Source organism: Pelodiscus sinensis, chromosome 2 (genome assembly GCF_052426305.1).
Source record: "Pelodiscus sinensis isolate ZL-2025 chromosome 2, ASM5242630v1, whole genome shotgun sequence".
NCBI lineage: Eukaryota > Metazoa > Chordata > Testudines > Trionychidae > Pelodiscus > Pelodiscus sinensis.
In genome coordinates, this window is record NC_143053.1 from 214,085,777 (window position 1) to 214,101,195 (window position 15,419).

General features: G+C 36.8%; 1 protein-coding gene across 6 annotated transcripts in view; it reads right to left on the reverse strand.

Annotated features, from left to right (window-relative positions):
• Nucleotides 1–280: 280 nt before the first annotated feature.
• The window catches only part of PPP1R9A (protein phosphatase 1 regulatory subunit 9A), a 262,027-nt gene continuing 246,888 nt past the window's right edge, over nt 281–15,419 (reverse strand). For 4 of the 6 annotated variants that reach the window (XM_075922340.2, XM_075922342.2, XM_075922338.2 and 1 more), the window contains 4 exons: nt 14,448–14,646; nt 12,133–12,252; nt 8,686–8,868; nt 281–6,883 (listed from right to left, as the gene is read on the reverse strand). In XM_075922340.2, coding sequence (XP_075778455.2) covers nt 6,671–6,883; nt 8,686–8,868; nt 12,133–12,252; nt 14,448–14,646 — 715 coding nt within the window. In that variant the 3' untranslated portion in view covers nt 281–6,670. The remainder of the gene's footprint in view (nt 6,884–8,685; nt 8,869–12,132; nt 12,253–14,447; nt 14,647–15,419) is intronic. The other 2 variants (XM_075922343.2, XM_075922344.2) reach the window with 1 other exon arrangement.

Genomic DNA, 15,419 nt, shown 5'->3' on the forward strand with positions numbered 1-15,419 from the left:
TGCAGGCCACACTTAGAAGCCCAATGGGCTACATGACACCCTTTGTGCACCATTTATTTAAGTGAAAGCCAATAGAAGCATAAGGAGGGCTTGCCTACAGGGAGACATAGCTGAGGGATTGCTAGCTTGCCATATGGAAACTTACTATGCACTAAGAATTTGTGTGGCTTTATCTTATTCTGCAATAGACAGACCTAGATAAGGCAGTCGTCCAATCTAGATAAGTTTTTAAATTCTTGAATAATGTAGTGCGTGAAGACTAAATAAAAATTCTTGTAACAACTTTCAGTATTTCTCTTTATTGCATTCGTTGTCTAACAACAATAATACTCATTGGCAAGAAATTTATTTATGCTAACAAATTAATTTTAATCAGAGGTGGCTTATTTTTAAATCTGTAAGAAAACAAAGGGCCACCATGATGATGCTTTGCTTTGAATGCCTCCAAATAACCAAATGTAAAGGAATGTTTATGGAAACTCAACAATCTAGAGAAGTACATATTAACCAAGCACAAGAGAACAAGGTTAGACAGGGCACTATTGTCTCTTCCATGCAGATGATTAGACACCAAAATGTATAAACCAAAAGTCCAGGATAACATGCAATTCTCATATACATTTGATCTTAAAAATTTCTGAAACTTAAACCTTCTCCCCTTCTAAGATTTAAAAACAAACAATAAAAGAAGCCAGTTTTTACAGTGGAGCACAGTGCATTTCTGTTCTTAGCTGCCCGGTCTTTTAGCAATAAGTATAACACTTGTCATTTTATAAATACATCACCACTGAAAAATACAAAAGCAGTAGTTATGACAGTAAAAGTCAGGGAAAGCAAATATATTTTGGGGAGATTCACTGTGCACCAAGTCATCTACATTTGAGGATTGTTTGTTCCTTATTGTCTTTCGATCCATGTCATTTTTTTTCTTCTAGACACTTCATCAGTTTTGTGAGTCTTCCTGCATTTACACTTAAGTCTGCTCTCATTCTGGGTCAATGGCAAAACTCACACCGAGAAGAATATCAACTGGATTTGGCTTTTGATCCTGTAAGATGCTGAGCACCTTCTTCCAAAGTCAGAAGTGCTGAAGGGCCCTTAACATCACACAGAATTAGGCTTGAAAAACTAGTAGATGTGTGTCTAAGAGTCCAAACTTCTGAAAAACAAGCAGCACAGAGCTAAAGGCAAAGCCTCCTAAGGATATACACATCCTTTGTCATCATTTACTGGCTATAAAAAAATAAAAAGTCTGTTGCAGTGCCAGACAGTGAAAGAAGGCCAGTTTTAGGACTATATCACAGCTTTCAAATAGGACAGTTTATAAATTGGAGAAACTGCAATAAAACATATACAAGCTTTGCTGAAAATGACTGTGCAACATGCACAATTTATAGCTTAACTGTGTGATGATTGGATGAGTCACTTCTGACATCACAATCCTGCCCAATAATCAACTGCTCAAAGCTTTCCGTTAGACATCAAAGCTAAGTTTACAAAATGTACAAAAAGTTTCTCTCTCATAATACTAGTTCAATCCCATCGACCACAAGGACAACATGCAGAGAGATGTACAGAGGAATAGTCTGTATATGACTTGAATACATGTTTTTGTTAAAAATTTTGTGATCCAGTATATAAAACATAACATGGAAACAGAGAGAGGCTGGAAACACATCTGAGTTATACAGCTGCTACAAATTGCTGGAGCATTGCTCTCCTTAGTTTCATCATGTTATCAGAACTTTTGATGTGTGTTTTATGCATGTGTAGCCCTACATCTCAGTTATGTATGCATTCCCTGCTATTAATTGCTTCAATACAGTGTGTATATTTTGTGTGCATTTTTATGTCCACACACAAATGCATAAGTATGTTAAAAAGCAAACCACAAACTCCATCATTTTCATTTCTAGAAATGTAGATTTATTTTAATATTCTAAATCACTGACTAAAAAGAAATCTCTGTGCACTTTGCCCCTTTCATTCAAACTGATAAGACTTCCAGGTTGCTCAAATACATGCTATCTTTTTCAAACATCTATTTTTCAAAGATGTTCTGAGATTTCAAAGCTTACAGAATAATAGCTATAAACAAGTTTGCCCGCTTTCTCCTCGAGGCATAGCACAGAACTAAGCAAGTGCTATTAAGAGGTCCAATCCTCCTTCTGCCTCCCCAAATTAATGAGAAAAACTCCAATGGAGACAGGATCAGGTCCCAGAACATTATAGTTGCCTCCCTTTCTGAGTCGCAACAATTTTTCTATCCATTTGAACACACTGCTAAGGAATTAACATACAAATCTTGGTTCTGAAAATTTTCCTTAAATCCCAGATCTGGCACCCTGTACAATCACTCTAAGATACTTTTTAAAGAAATACAGCTATGCAAATACAAAACTTTCTGATTTTCTGGTTCATAGCACAGGTTATTAGATTAGAACAGCATGTCCAAATCACACATATGCAAAATGAAATTTCTGCCTTTGATTTCTACAGGAACACAATCTGTACTCCTGCCAAAGATCTTCCCAGGAGAGCACCATTACCTCTGGTTGCCTGTCTCACACAATTACCTAGCTGGTAGCAGGCATGTGTACACACAGTGGCAGGGCTCAGACCTGAGGTTGCCCAGATGATAAGCAGCCTCAATTCCTTCTACCATCACTGGGAGTTGAGGACTGATGTGGCTTCTGGAAAATGCTGCTCTAGATCCTCTGAACACTTGTGTAGAAATGCAGCAGAGTCTTAGTCTCCATCGTGGCACAATAAATGGTTACTAGTATAAAAGCACCCACACAAGCTGGTATATAAACATAGCCCAGCTCTGTATGGCTTTTTGGTTTTGTCCCATTATTTAGTTTTACTTGATGTGATTTATGTACATGAACATCATTAGTTCTGCTTAGGCAGGCAGATGAAATGCAAAATCTGGTGGATAACAATCTGTATTATGCAGTGTTAAATGGGCTGAATTCCTCATTGCTTTGCACTTGGTGTAATCATTTACACTGGTACAAGATGGGTGTCTAACACCACCTGATTAGAATGACAGCTTTTGGCACTCACTTGCCCACATGCAAATGGTTCCAGAAGGGGCAAGGCAATAGGGAATGAGACCCATACGTATTTGGCAGTTTGTACAAAAAAACTCTGCCCTTTTGCTCCAGAAGGGTTTCAACTCTACCACTGGATCTCAGTGCAGGCACTAGCTTTTCTGGGGCTAAGGCTATGAGAGCACCTTTGCATCTTCTATTTCCTAATCTTAAAAATCCCACACACTGCCTCCTTCATTCACTCTTTCACAGCCTTGATAGCTAGATGCATAAACACACAGATTTGGGTTACCAAACCTACTGCTATTAACAGATCCAAAGCTTCCAGAACTCACCTACCACAACAAAAGAGGGTGTATGTGAACTAACCTGCGAGTGCGCCAGCACAGGAGAATAACTAACGGCTAGAGTGGCACAGGCTGGCTGGCTTAGTGAGGGTATGGTCAGAGTGCTGATATGCTCCAGGGACACTTGGCTGCAGAATAGCCCCAAAGAAGCTGGCACACCTTACAGAATACCTGAGACTGCTCTATCTTACTAATTGGGATGGCTAAGTGGCAGCCCAGGGATCAGGGAGCCATAAAAGTAATTGTGTCACATTTATGGAAGATACCCTGCCAGATGGGCTGGGAGCAGACTAGTCCTCTCTTCATTCCATACAGGACATTGGTTCATTCTGTTCCTTCTTATGATATGATAGAAGTAATACACTATTCTAGAGCAGAATTGTTCTTAGGGGAGCTTACAGTGGGTGGTTAAAGGCATTCTGAGTTTTGAATTAGATATGTAATGGGCACATTCATACCTTTTCTCAATATGTGAACAAAAATTGTGACCAACCTTTTATGGTCTTATAGAGATAATAACTCAAATGGTATTGGTCACGAACACTGTGATTGTGATATTGATTGTAAGCATACATTAATGCCATACATTAATGACTACCTTTAATAAAAAAGAATCTTTAAAATATATCTTATCATAGAAGGAAGAGAAGAATTCATACTGCTTGGTCCACTTTGTTTTCATTAGTTACTTTGCATTTTATGCTTTTTTAACTAATTAAATCTCTTTTAAAGTTAGATTTTAAACTGAAATAATTACAAGTTTAAATTCACCATTTAACTCTAAAGTTTCTATAAAACAGTAAAATCAATAATTACTAGCACACAAATAAAATTAGATATCTGCAAAATAAGAACCTGATTCACAAGGTTAATTAGACACTGTTCTAAACAGCAAGAATGAAAAATCAATACATAAACACACAGCAGTCTGCCTTGGGCTTTTAAAAAGATAAGGAACATAAATAGGAATGTGCCTACAGTCTATTATATACAACCACTTAAAACATTACCATCATGTAAACATAACATAAGAAGAAAATGATCATCCAGTGCATTTATCAACATTGTATTTAAAATAGCCTATTTCCAGTTTCTTTCAGATAACTTTCACTTATCTAAATATAACTTCATAACCTCGTGCTAGTATCACCAGGTTGTGATGACACTATAGCATAATTTGTCTCCTATAAGGAAGATAGAAAGATTCAGCTGAAGAAGTGATTTCTCCTCACAGTTATATTTCTCCACTAATGGCCTCTGTGGCCACACTAGGAAATGCAAAGACTCACCAGAAATACCAACATTGTTTAATACAGTGTCCTTCACAGCAATTTCAATATAGATCAATGAAATATATGCCAGAAACATGTAGAAAGTAGATATGGAAACAAAAAGGAAGTCATTGCTAAGTAGATTTGTCAGATTATTTGAACTGAGTGATTTAAGTTGCATCTATTTACAGAGCTTTCAACAGGTAAAAATATTAAAATCAAATGAAAATTTGACAAATGAACATAACATCCCAGTTAAGACATTCCAGAATTCTGAGTTTCAGAAGAAGTTAAAATAATAAAAAGGAAAATGTCAAGGATTTGACACGAAAATAAATCCCTTTAAAATCATTCAGCATTTGCAGTTAACTTTCAATCTGCTGAACCTCCAAGTTTTTAATTTTGCATCAACAGCTAACTAAATAAGAGCTAACTGCTGCATGACTGACTGACTATTCAGATTACTACTTACATCAATACCCATGGAATGCATTAAAGAGAACGGATGTTGCTATAACCTATAAATGCTACTACATAGTAAGCACTTACTACAAAGCCATAATGCAATATCTTCATCTTCCCATTATGTAAGCTTGCTCGTTGTTCCCCCATTCATTCAGCGAAATAATGAAGATTTGAATAGAGACTGCTAAGAGACTGTAATACCACACAGTGCCAGACTGTACTGTTTGCTTCGTTAATAGACATTTCTGTATACAAGAAATCTCAGAAATATGCAGCTGACAACCAATTTTAAACATTCCAAACATTCTGCAAAGCGGAAGGCTGAATTTTGAGTGGGGGTGCCCACAGTACACTCTGTTAAAAACAGATTCTGCACAACAGCTTTGCATTGAATAGTCTTCTTCTGTATTGTAACCTATATTAGTTGGTCTTAATATAAGTGAATCTTGTTTTTCTTTGAGCAGCATTTTTTAAAAACTGAAAGCATTTAATAGACTCAAATTTGGAGATCATTTCAGCAGACAGAGGTTGTGATTAGATCACAGCTCTACAGGGCGGACCACAAAGCACACTGGCCTCAGCACACAGTGGAGATGGAATCTGGAGAAGTAGTATTTTCCTTAACCCCCACAAAAACACCCAGTTTTCTTTTCAGAATCTGTTGGAAAAGAAAGCTCATAGTGTGCTACAGGAAAGTTTATCTGTACACTCCAGAAGCCCAGTGACCAATGTACTATAAGATCTACCTGCTGTGCCAAGGTTAGAAAGTCAGCCTTGCACCAGAAGGCAGTACAATAAATGTTACTCTCAAAACCTCTTGTAAACTGGCTTTGCCTCCTTCTTGGCTAATTAATGTATAGTTCACAACAGTGCCAACCTCCCTCCTTTTGCCCAGAAAGGGTAGTTACTCTCCTGTCCTTATCTCCAGAACATAATGAAGAGTAACTGAACAATTGTTTGCAAAACATTGTCATTTCAAGGTACAGATGCAAGTTGTAGCTGTATCCAGCAGACAGAACTAACTATCAGAGCTGTGTAAAGTTGAGATTCCAGTTAGAAAGATGAGTCAATGGTAACAGATGTGAGAATAACTCCAGTTACCCAAATTCATACATCTCCATCGATCATTGCAATTGACAACCAAGGAACCCATTCAAAATGGACCACTTCCCTCTTTGTCACATTGATTACCAATGTGACCAAACACAATTAGCCCAATACAAAACAGTGGCTTGAAAAGAAAACCCTTCAATGTTTCTCCAAAATAGGATACCTGGCTTGCAATCTACATCAACAAATAAAATAAAATAATGGTTTGGATTGTTCAGCAGGTCAAAAATAAGAGCATGTTTTGTAACTGCAGGAAAATGAAGCCACACAATATCAACTTCCCTATTCACTCTATGGCATCATATTTGTGTACATATTCCTGGGTAACGATTACAAGAAAAAGAGAGGAGTTCTGTAGACAACTTAAGTTTCTTTGCCTGAAGTGTCTCCACATTAAACCAACGTAGTAATTCTCATCTCATCATTGCTCATTAGCGCCCTCTGTTGCATCTGATGAAAACTTGTCTAGTTTCTTTGACTTCCTCTGAAGTCTCTCTTGTTCTTTTTTCCTAAGCTTTTCCCTTTGCTTTTCCATTTTTTCTTGAGCTTTTCGAGCTTTCTCTATGGATAGTTTCATTTCCTTTAGTTTTTTTTTAATGATTGCTCTGTCCTGAGAAGATGTCATACCAAGGGCCTGTTATTAAAGAAAGCAACAGAATAAGAGAATTAAAAAAAAATCCCACATTGTTTCATTTATGACCAAATTATGTAAATTTATAATAATAACTAAATTTGAAGACTGTCAAAACTGAACAAACCTTGAGACAAAGTCAGGTAGGAAACAGAAGGGCAAAGTATTACTATTTTGGTGTAATAAACTTCTATTATATGATGCCTTCCATATGAGGAAATCAAAACACTATAGAGAATATTAAAGATTTTGATAAACTGGGAAAGAGAAGCACAGGGAGGTTAAATGATTTACACAGAATCATAGAAGTGTGTGGCAAAGCTAGGAATAAGACCCTCTGTTTCCTTAGTCCAAGTCTTTGCTTTTGCCATAAGACCATTCTTTTCCCCATAAAAAATCCTGGAGATATAGAAAGGTTAAAACACAAATTTTCAAAGAGTCGATAAATTTTGTGTGCCCAGCTGAGTCACTAAGGGTTTGAATTTCACAGATTTCATAGATGCTGAGCCCCTATATAACTCCACTTTTTATTTATTTCATTAGCAATATGCTCACGATTTCATCGCAACAAATTAATGCACATTTTATATATCAAAACTTTTAAACTATATCTAGTTTTAATACACTATCCACTGTCAACCCCCTTCCCTAATATGTATGATAGAGAAATGTATGACAGGAAGAGGATGATTATTAAACATATAAATGGACAGATAAGAAAAGGCAAAGCTGTACAAGGCACTCTCTTCTTCATCAGCAGTCCAATATTCAGGATTGAAGGATTATATTTTTTGTATTGCTAAATGTCAGTAAATGTTGATTTCACTATAGTTACATGCAATAAAAATATTTCCATTGGTGACAACAGAAATGAACAGATAGGCAAAATGAGAAAAATGCTGCTTGAGAACTTACTAGAAGTTGATTTAAGGATATTTATTTTGTATATTTTGACATGTTAACAATTTGTGCTTTAACTGTTATAGAGCTCTAATTTCTTTAACTAGAATAGATAACTCTCATTAAATAATTATTGTGGGTGCGTCTACACAGCACCCTAAACTCGAAATAAGATACGCAATTTGCACTATACAAATTGCGTATCTTATTTTGATTGTATTTCAAAATAGCTTATTTCAAAATTTGGTGCTTCTACACAGCACCAAATTTCTAAATAAAATGCTATTTCAACATACCCCTTAACCCTCGTGGAACAGGGAGCTGAAACAGCACACCTATTATTTTAAAAAGTATTTTGAAATAACAGGCATGTTTAAAAGATGTAGGGTAGCTGTCTACATGAGCCCTGTCTGACCTGCCCACCCATAATTTCCTACAACTGTGAAAATTTAAATCAATGCAAACTGAAAAAAAATTGACAAACACAGATATTATTTACTGATATTATAAAAAAATTAAAATTGAATTTTGCCAAGTCTACTGAGGTTTTACCTCTACTTCTCGCGTGCAGTTATTTACAATCCTGCATGCCTCACACTTTTACAAAATAGAGTTGGATGCGAAATATGTACATCCAGATACCACTTATGCATGTAACATATCTAATTTGGACGTACAAATATGGATACGCTGAACACTCACCTTTTTTGCAAAGAAAATGGGCCTCAATTTCTTAAAAATCTGGGTCTAACGATTCTGGTAAGTCTCTGAGCATCTGCACCATGTCTATTAGTATATTCTGTCTTAGTTCCATAACACAGTTCTTTTTGTAATTCTAAGGAAGTCTCTTTTTCTCCAGTGACAATAAATAACATACAAAGTTTATCTCCAACACAGTCCATTACCTTAAGTTTGCTCCCATCCAGCTGAAGGAGATGCTCTCCATTAATGTTTTGGGCGGTGAATTCAGAAACATACTGTTCAAAGTTGAGGCTCATTAACCAGTGGGAAACCTGCTGTATGCTCCATTCCTGAACAGCACGATTCTGACACTGACTGTGTTTAGGAGACTGTCCATCATCAAGGATCTGTGACAAAAATATGATGCAATATAATTAGAAGTGCAAAACTGACTAGCAATGACATATTGCAGCATATATCTGCACCACCGCAGTAGAGGCATTTGTACTACCATTATATAACACTTCAGTAATGATACACCAATATATTACAACAGTATCTATCTGCATATCTACATACTGTAATAGAAATCCCTTGGTAATTCTATTTTTCTGTGTACAGGCACAAGAAGAGGAAGTCACAGACAATGGCTTAGTATGGCCAGGTGGCACAATTCACTATGGGAAGATTCCCATTCCCTCTCCAGGTTTTAATCTTTTAACATATTTTTTGACAGAATGGTTTTAAAGGACATACTGGAATGCTGTGTACCACCTTAAAGGTGCATTATATGAGGTTTGGAAGGTTTAAAATATGAAATTCAAAACATTCCCAAGAAAACTCCCCCAACATTCAAGATGATGATAACAACTAGATGAAGTGATTGTCTAGGAAGACTACAAGAAGACACACAGTAACAATACAGAACAGACAATGAGCCACATTCTCGGCCCCTGATCTGGCTGCTCTGTGCTGTGTGAAGGAAACAGCACGAATGTTATGCTAGAGGAGACAGCAGGGGATTCTTGGGGGATGTAAAGTTGGCACAGCCAGCTCAGTGTCATCTGTTCTCCCCTAGTTCCACATGGGGGCATGCTGGTGTTGAGCTGGAACACGATGCTTCATCCATCCTTGGTCAGTGAAGCAGTTGCTATGGAACGGCTGCAGATGGCGTAGTTTGGGATGTTTAAATTGCATGGGGGGAAGGGTCTTCAGTCAGCCAGCTCCTGGATCAGGGATGGGGAAAGGTGGCATACATCCTAAACGTCTGCCTACTTTGTACCAAGCATGAGCAGAGCTCGGCACAGAAGAGGATTCAGTCCAGTGTCTTTGTTCTGGAATGTAGCTCCCACAAGACACCTCAACAAACCAAAAGGACTCTATTTTGATATGAGCCACAAAACTGTGGCAGGAAAGGTGACACCTGTGCGGGGGTGTTTATGGTTAACAGGGAAAATTGTCGCACAACAGAATAAGTTCAGAAATGCAAATCTGCAAATGAGACAACAAGTTGTCACGCCACAGTCACACAGTCCACCACAAAGAGCTCACTAGTATCTCACCTCATCATCAATCATATCCAGGCTCTGAGTGAGGGCGCAACAAAGAAATGGGAAAGAAAAGCATTATAGTAACAAAATACAGAACATGTAACAGCATGCGAGAGCGTTCAGGCAAGGGCAGCAACACAATTTGCAAACAGGTTTGGTTATTGAAAACCAGAGCACTTGTAAAACAATTTCCAAACTTAGTAAGGCTGTGCAAAACACTTAACTACAAAACACAAAATAGTTAGTGCCTGTCCATGGGATTCCAGATCCTGCATCCTTGGTCAATGGGAGCTTTGCCAATGACTTCAATGGAAACAAAAAATTTAATTTCTGGGGTATAAAGTAGAATAAAAATGGGTTTTCCACCCTCCCTTTGCTTATACTTTTGTGGGTATGTCATTTCCACCAGAGAGGTATATAGAAGCAATTCTTGGCGGCATCACTAATAACCCCAGATCTGTAGCAGTTATTAGTGAATGGCCAATGACCTATCTAAGCAGCTGGAAAGGTGTCTTCAGTGGCACTCACAGGACATGCTGACACATTTGGAAGCTGCTATTTAGTATGCAGCAGAGGACAAGAGAGGTCAATTTTATTTTATTTTTATAGACCTGTTCATATTAGATATTGCAGAAACAGCAAAGAGAGTTTAGAAAGAAAAATGGAAGCATTTTCTAACTTACCATTCGGCATACCAGATACAGAATATTATCACAATAAAATACATAGCATAATAAGAATTATATGAAATAATAAGAGCAAAATATTTTAATTAGGTTTTAGTGAAATGTACTGTTAAACTAGAAAGATCATGTAGAATGAATGAGTCTAAATGATTAGATCTTTGCATTTTGCTATTCTTACTAGTACAGACATTTACCCATGGCCCTTGGTCAGTACTCTTATGAGCATAGTAAACATCTACTCCTTTTGCAGCAGCTATATTCCTACCATCGTAAGTATTGTCTATAGGGATTTTTAGTTTTGTAGCCTAAAATTTTGACAACTGTATCTATAATAGTCCTTTAAACACATGCAGAGCAGGCATTAATATTCATATGCAACACAAATTATTATAAATTATTAATAATATTTACATGCAATGATATAATATCATATATCAGTAACAACAGACGTAAGTGCTCTAAACTCTCTAGAGCAAATCCTGGCAGGTATCTCACACAAGAAAATATGGAGTTCACCATAACATTTAGAGTGGATGACAGCATCTGTGTTTATATAAAAGAAAATATATTCATTTTGCACATCATCTGGGTTCACTTGTGGCCTAAGCATGATTTTATGCTTAGTGAATCAGCAGCCCAGATCCTGAGCTAATGTAAATAACTGCAGCTCCACATTAGAGCTGGCCAACTGACTTTACCAAACTTGTTTTTAAGAACCCAATTTTCAAAACATAGCTTGTCTGTGACATGTATTTCTGGCACCCAATCCAAAGGGCACAAGTTTTTCACACTAACACTTGTGCAAAGAAACAAAATAAGACAATCCCTGATCAAAACACAGCACAGAATGTAAGTCGGCTCAACGGTGTATGCACAAATCAAGCACAAATTGAATGTAAATGAAATTTTCATGATATAAAGTTTACATATTATAGATATGTGTATTAGTGTGCAAAAACTACACAGATAGGTGGGTTTTTTTACACAGCATGCACAGAGAGTTTGGATCGATGCATCTTTGCAGGTTAATCTTTAAAATCCGATATAAACATCTTCACTAGCTGGTGTAACAATAACATACTATGACAACTTAGTGGGCCTACCCTCCATATTCCCTCAAAGGCATCCCAGTTATATGACATTAACAAACTGTGTACATTGGTCCACATGCATGTACTAATATGTAAGAATAAGAAAAATACACAGAAATGAAATGATGGGTTTGGCCGCAGCATGTTTTAGGAAGCCAATCTTATTTTGTTATTTCCCTATTTTATTCCCTATATATACTGAACTGAGAGAAATACTGTAATAAAATTCTTCTTTTCCAATGATGTGCTCTAGAAAATAAATATAATTTGAATACTTCTTGGAAAAAACCCTACTGGAGAAATAAATTAACTCTTGTCCATTGTAAAAAATGACTTTGACATACCTCATCTGATGACAACACTAAGGAATGTGAGAAACCAGGGGTTTTCTGTTCTGCTCCTAAACCACTCAAATCAGCTGAACTTGTGCTGCTGGGACTGAAGTCATCATTGAATGTGAAATTCTGTAGACAAAAAGGTGGGTCATAGTTAAAATAAGACCTTACATTCACATTTTGTAGGAGACTTGCTTTTCCTTTCCAGGCTGGCATAGTTCAGGAGTGATTTGAATAATTTATTGAACCAATTATTACAAGGACTCCCAATCTTTATTACTGTTAATGATTGCTGAAATAATACGTAATACATCTATTACTGTGGTATTAGAGAGACCAACACAGCTATAAAAATAGTGCAAATAACATATTATTACTGTGGCATGTGTTAGAGACATTTTTGTCAGGTTAGTGTCTTAGTAACAAAGATGTCTGAGAGCAATTTCCAGGCTTCCATTTAGAGAGATGACACTCCCTGCCACCTTTGGAGATGGCCAACTTCACTGCTTCTCATGGCTGATCAATACCATGTGCAGCCTTCCAGGATGCCTGCTCTCTACACATTTAGGACAAACAGCACATGCAGTTATGCAATGGGTAGGAGAGAGGGTGGCTTATGAGGGAGAAATGAAAGTCACTATAGAAAAGGCAAGGAAATCATCCTGTGAATCCATTTTAGATTGGTTCCTAAATAAACTCTTTGAGAATTGAGTTTCTTTCCTCTTTGCTGAACCCTTCAGGTAAGACATAAAGTAAAGGAGGCCTTCTGACATTAGGTGCTGCTATTTACAGCAACCATAACCAGAAAAAAAAATCTTCTCTTTAAAAAATGAAATGACAAGCATTATACTTTATAGCAAGGGTAAGCAAAATATAAATCTGTGATTCATATATATTTCTAGAAAGTCGTCAAAATCACCACTGGGGAATACTACAATCAGCAACAGATCTGCATTAGAGTTTGGAAAATAGTTCAATTTCAAAACAACAACAAACATTAAGGAATTCCTAGGGCGCCTAAAGTTCAATAAAAAACAAACAGATCCAGACTCCACAACCTTGGTGTTCAAATCCAGAGATGAATGTACAATAATGTCAAAAGTATAAGTCAGTTTTGAAGTTTTGACAATAAACAAAAACCAAAACCCCACAGGTTTTTGAACTAACTCTTTTTAAAATATGAAGAATACCAAATCTTCATCTTCTTTTTTTCTGCCGAAGGGCCTTTTGAAGAACTAGAGTGATAGTAACATCATATGAAAGTTGGGAATACCCAACTGCTCTTTGTCCCTTTGAAAATCTGCCCGTCTCCCACAGTGTTGCCTTTATGTGCTCTATCATTGCTCAGTCCAAATCAGATAATCTTGTCTTTCGCTCCACATAATGGTAAGCTTTTGTTTCCAGTCAGAGTTCTATGATCTTGTGTAGGTCCTAATGAATGGCAAATGCCCTAGATAACTTCAAAAATTAATAGTACTTGGAGTCACTCTCCTGAAAAGGAGGGTCAGAACCACTTCAGTTTCCTTTCCAGCCCAATATAGTGACGAGCACAGGCTATAACAAGGTATATTCCACTGGAGAAATATTTCCCACAGATGAAAACAAATTAAACAACACAGGAAGTTACATACATTAAACTCTAGGGCTATCATGCTGAAAGCTTTAATGCACATAGAAAGGAAATTCACATAAATATTTTAAAGAATTCATTTTTTAGTTCAAATATCTTCAAAAATGAAATTCAATCTCATATCCAACATGTGCAACAGATAGATTTGCTATGTGGAAAAAAAGGTAAATAACTGACAGTGAAGTTCAAAAGTGATCTCTTCCACCAACAGAAGAGAACCAATGAAAGATATTATGTCACCCACCTTGTCTCTCTAATATCCTGGAACCAACATGGCTACAGCAATACTGCAAACAGTGTACATTATCAACATTTCTTAGTTTGCAAGCACTTTGAGTGGTTAAACAGAGTTAGACATTCCCTCCCCTCGACAATCAGTCCTGAAAAATGCAGTACAATACTTTACATTTAATACACAAATCTAGCATTTGTTCCATGGATAAAAATGCTAGGTTCCACTGGTGCCATTTGGTATGGTGCAGTACATCATACCTATCTGACTAGTCACATACATCAAGAGTGACAGAATAAACAGGTATACAATCTCGAATGTTAAAATATGCTTTTTTGATGTGTTTTTACTGTACAATGAACACCATGCATTGTTTATTGCAGTATTACCACATTGGTCTTTATTTATCCCGAAGCATTGAGTTTCCTACATACTGGGAATAAGGTAGCATTTGTTTTCTACCTTGGACCCTTTTTTAGATGGACTTAGGTTTTCAGAGGATGGTTCAGTTGAGCTGGTAGATGAAGGAATGTTGCTGGAGGAGTTGGATCCCCTGCCATTCTCTCCATACCATGGGAAGGTTATGCCATGGGGAAGAGAGGAGGATTGCTCTGACACAGATGCATTAGTTGCTGAACTCTCCAGCATCTCTTTAGTGGTCCTGTTTAAAGAAAGGCCCGGACCCGTATTAGATTGTAAAACTAAAAAAACAAACTAATAATAGTTTAAAATAAAAGAATTACAAAAAGAGTACTTATTTCTAAAAACATGGTTGAACCTTAAAATAACTTGTAGGTAATGGCAGGCTGAAAACGTACCATTAAATAAAGGGAGACAAGGGGAGTTTCTGAATTCCAAGTTCTTTATAAGTAATATCAGCATCCTGACATAAATCTTAAAGGCTTTTCTATATTAAGTCTTTTAGGCAACCCTGATCAAATGATCAGCCTACCTTTGTTACAACAAAAATAGAATGAATTGAATGTCGTAAGCAAGGAAAAGCTAACAGTTATAAAACAAACAGCTTAAATTATTACCTCTATTGTGTCAAACCGTGTTAAGTGCTTTATGGACAGCTACACTGTCTGGGCCCTTGCCCCAAAGACTTTACATTCCAGAATCACTGGAACTGCCAGCGACTGAAGCCTATGAATTTTGCTTATAATTTGAGATACCTTTTGAGCAAGATTTATGATAGCCTGTTTCAGTGTTGAATAGTTCTACTGCTTTAAAATTAGAGATGTCAGAAATTTATATTATTTTAATAATCTTAGATAAATAATTGTATTCAATTTTAATAACCGTCTAACTACAACAAATTTTTAGTGGTAACATGATTATTCAATGCCCCCTGGGGATGGGGCCAGCAGCCAGGGCACTTCTGGTTTCACTCCTGGGGAGCCTCCTGCCATCCTGTGCTGCTGCCTCTGATAT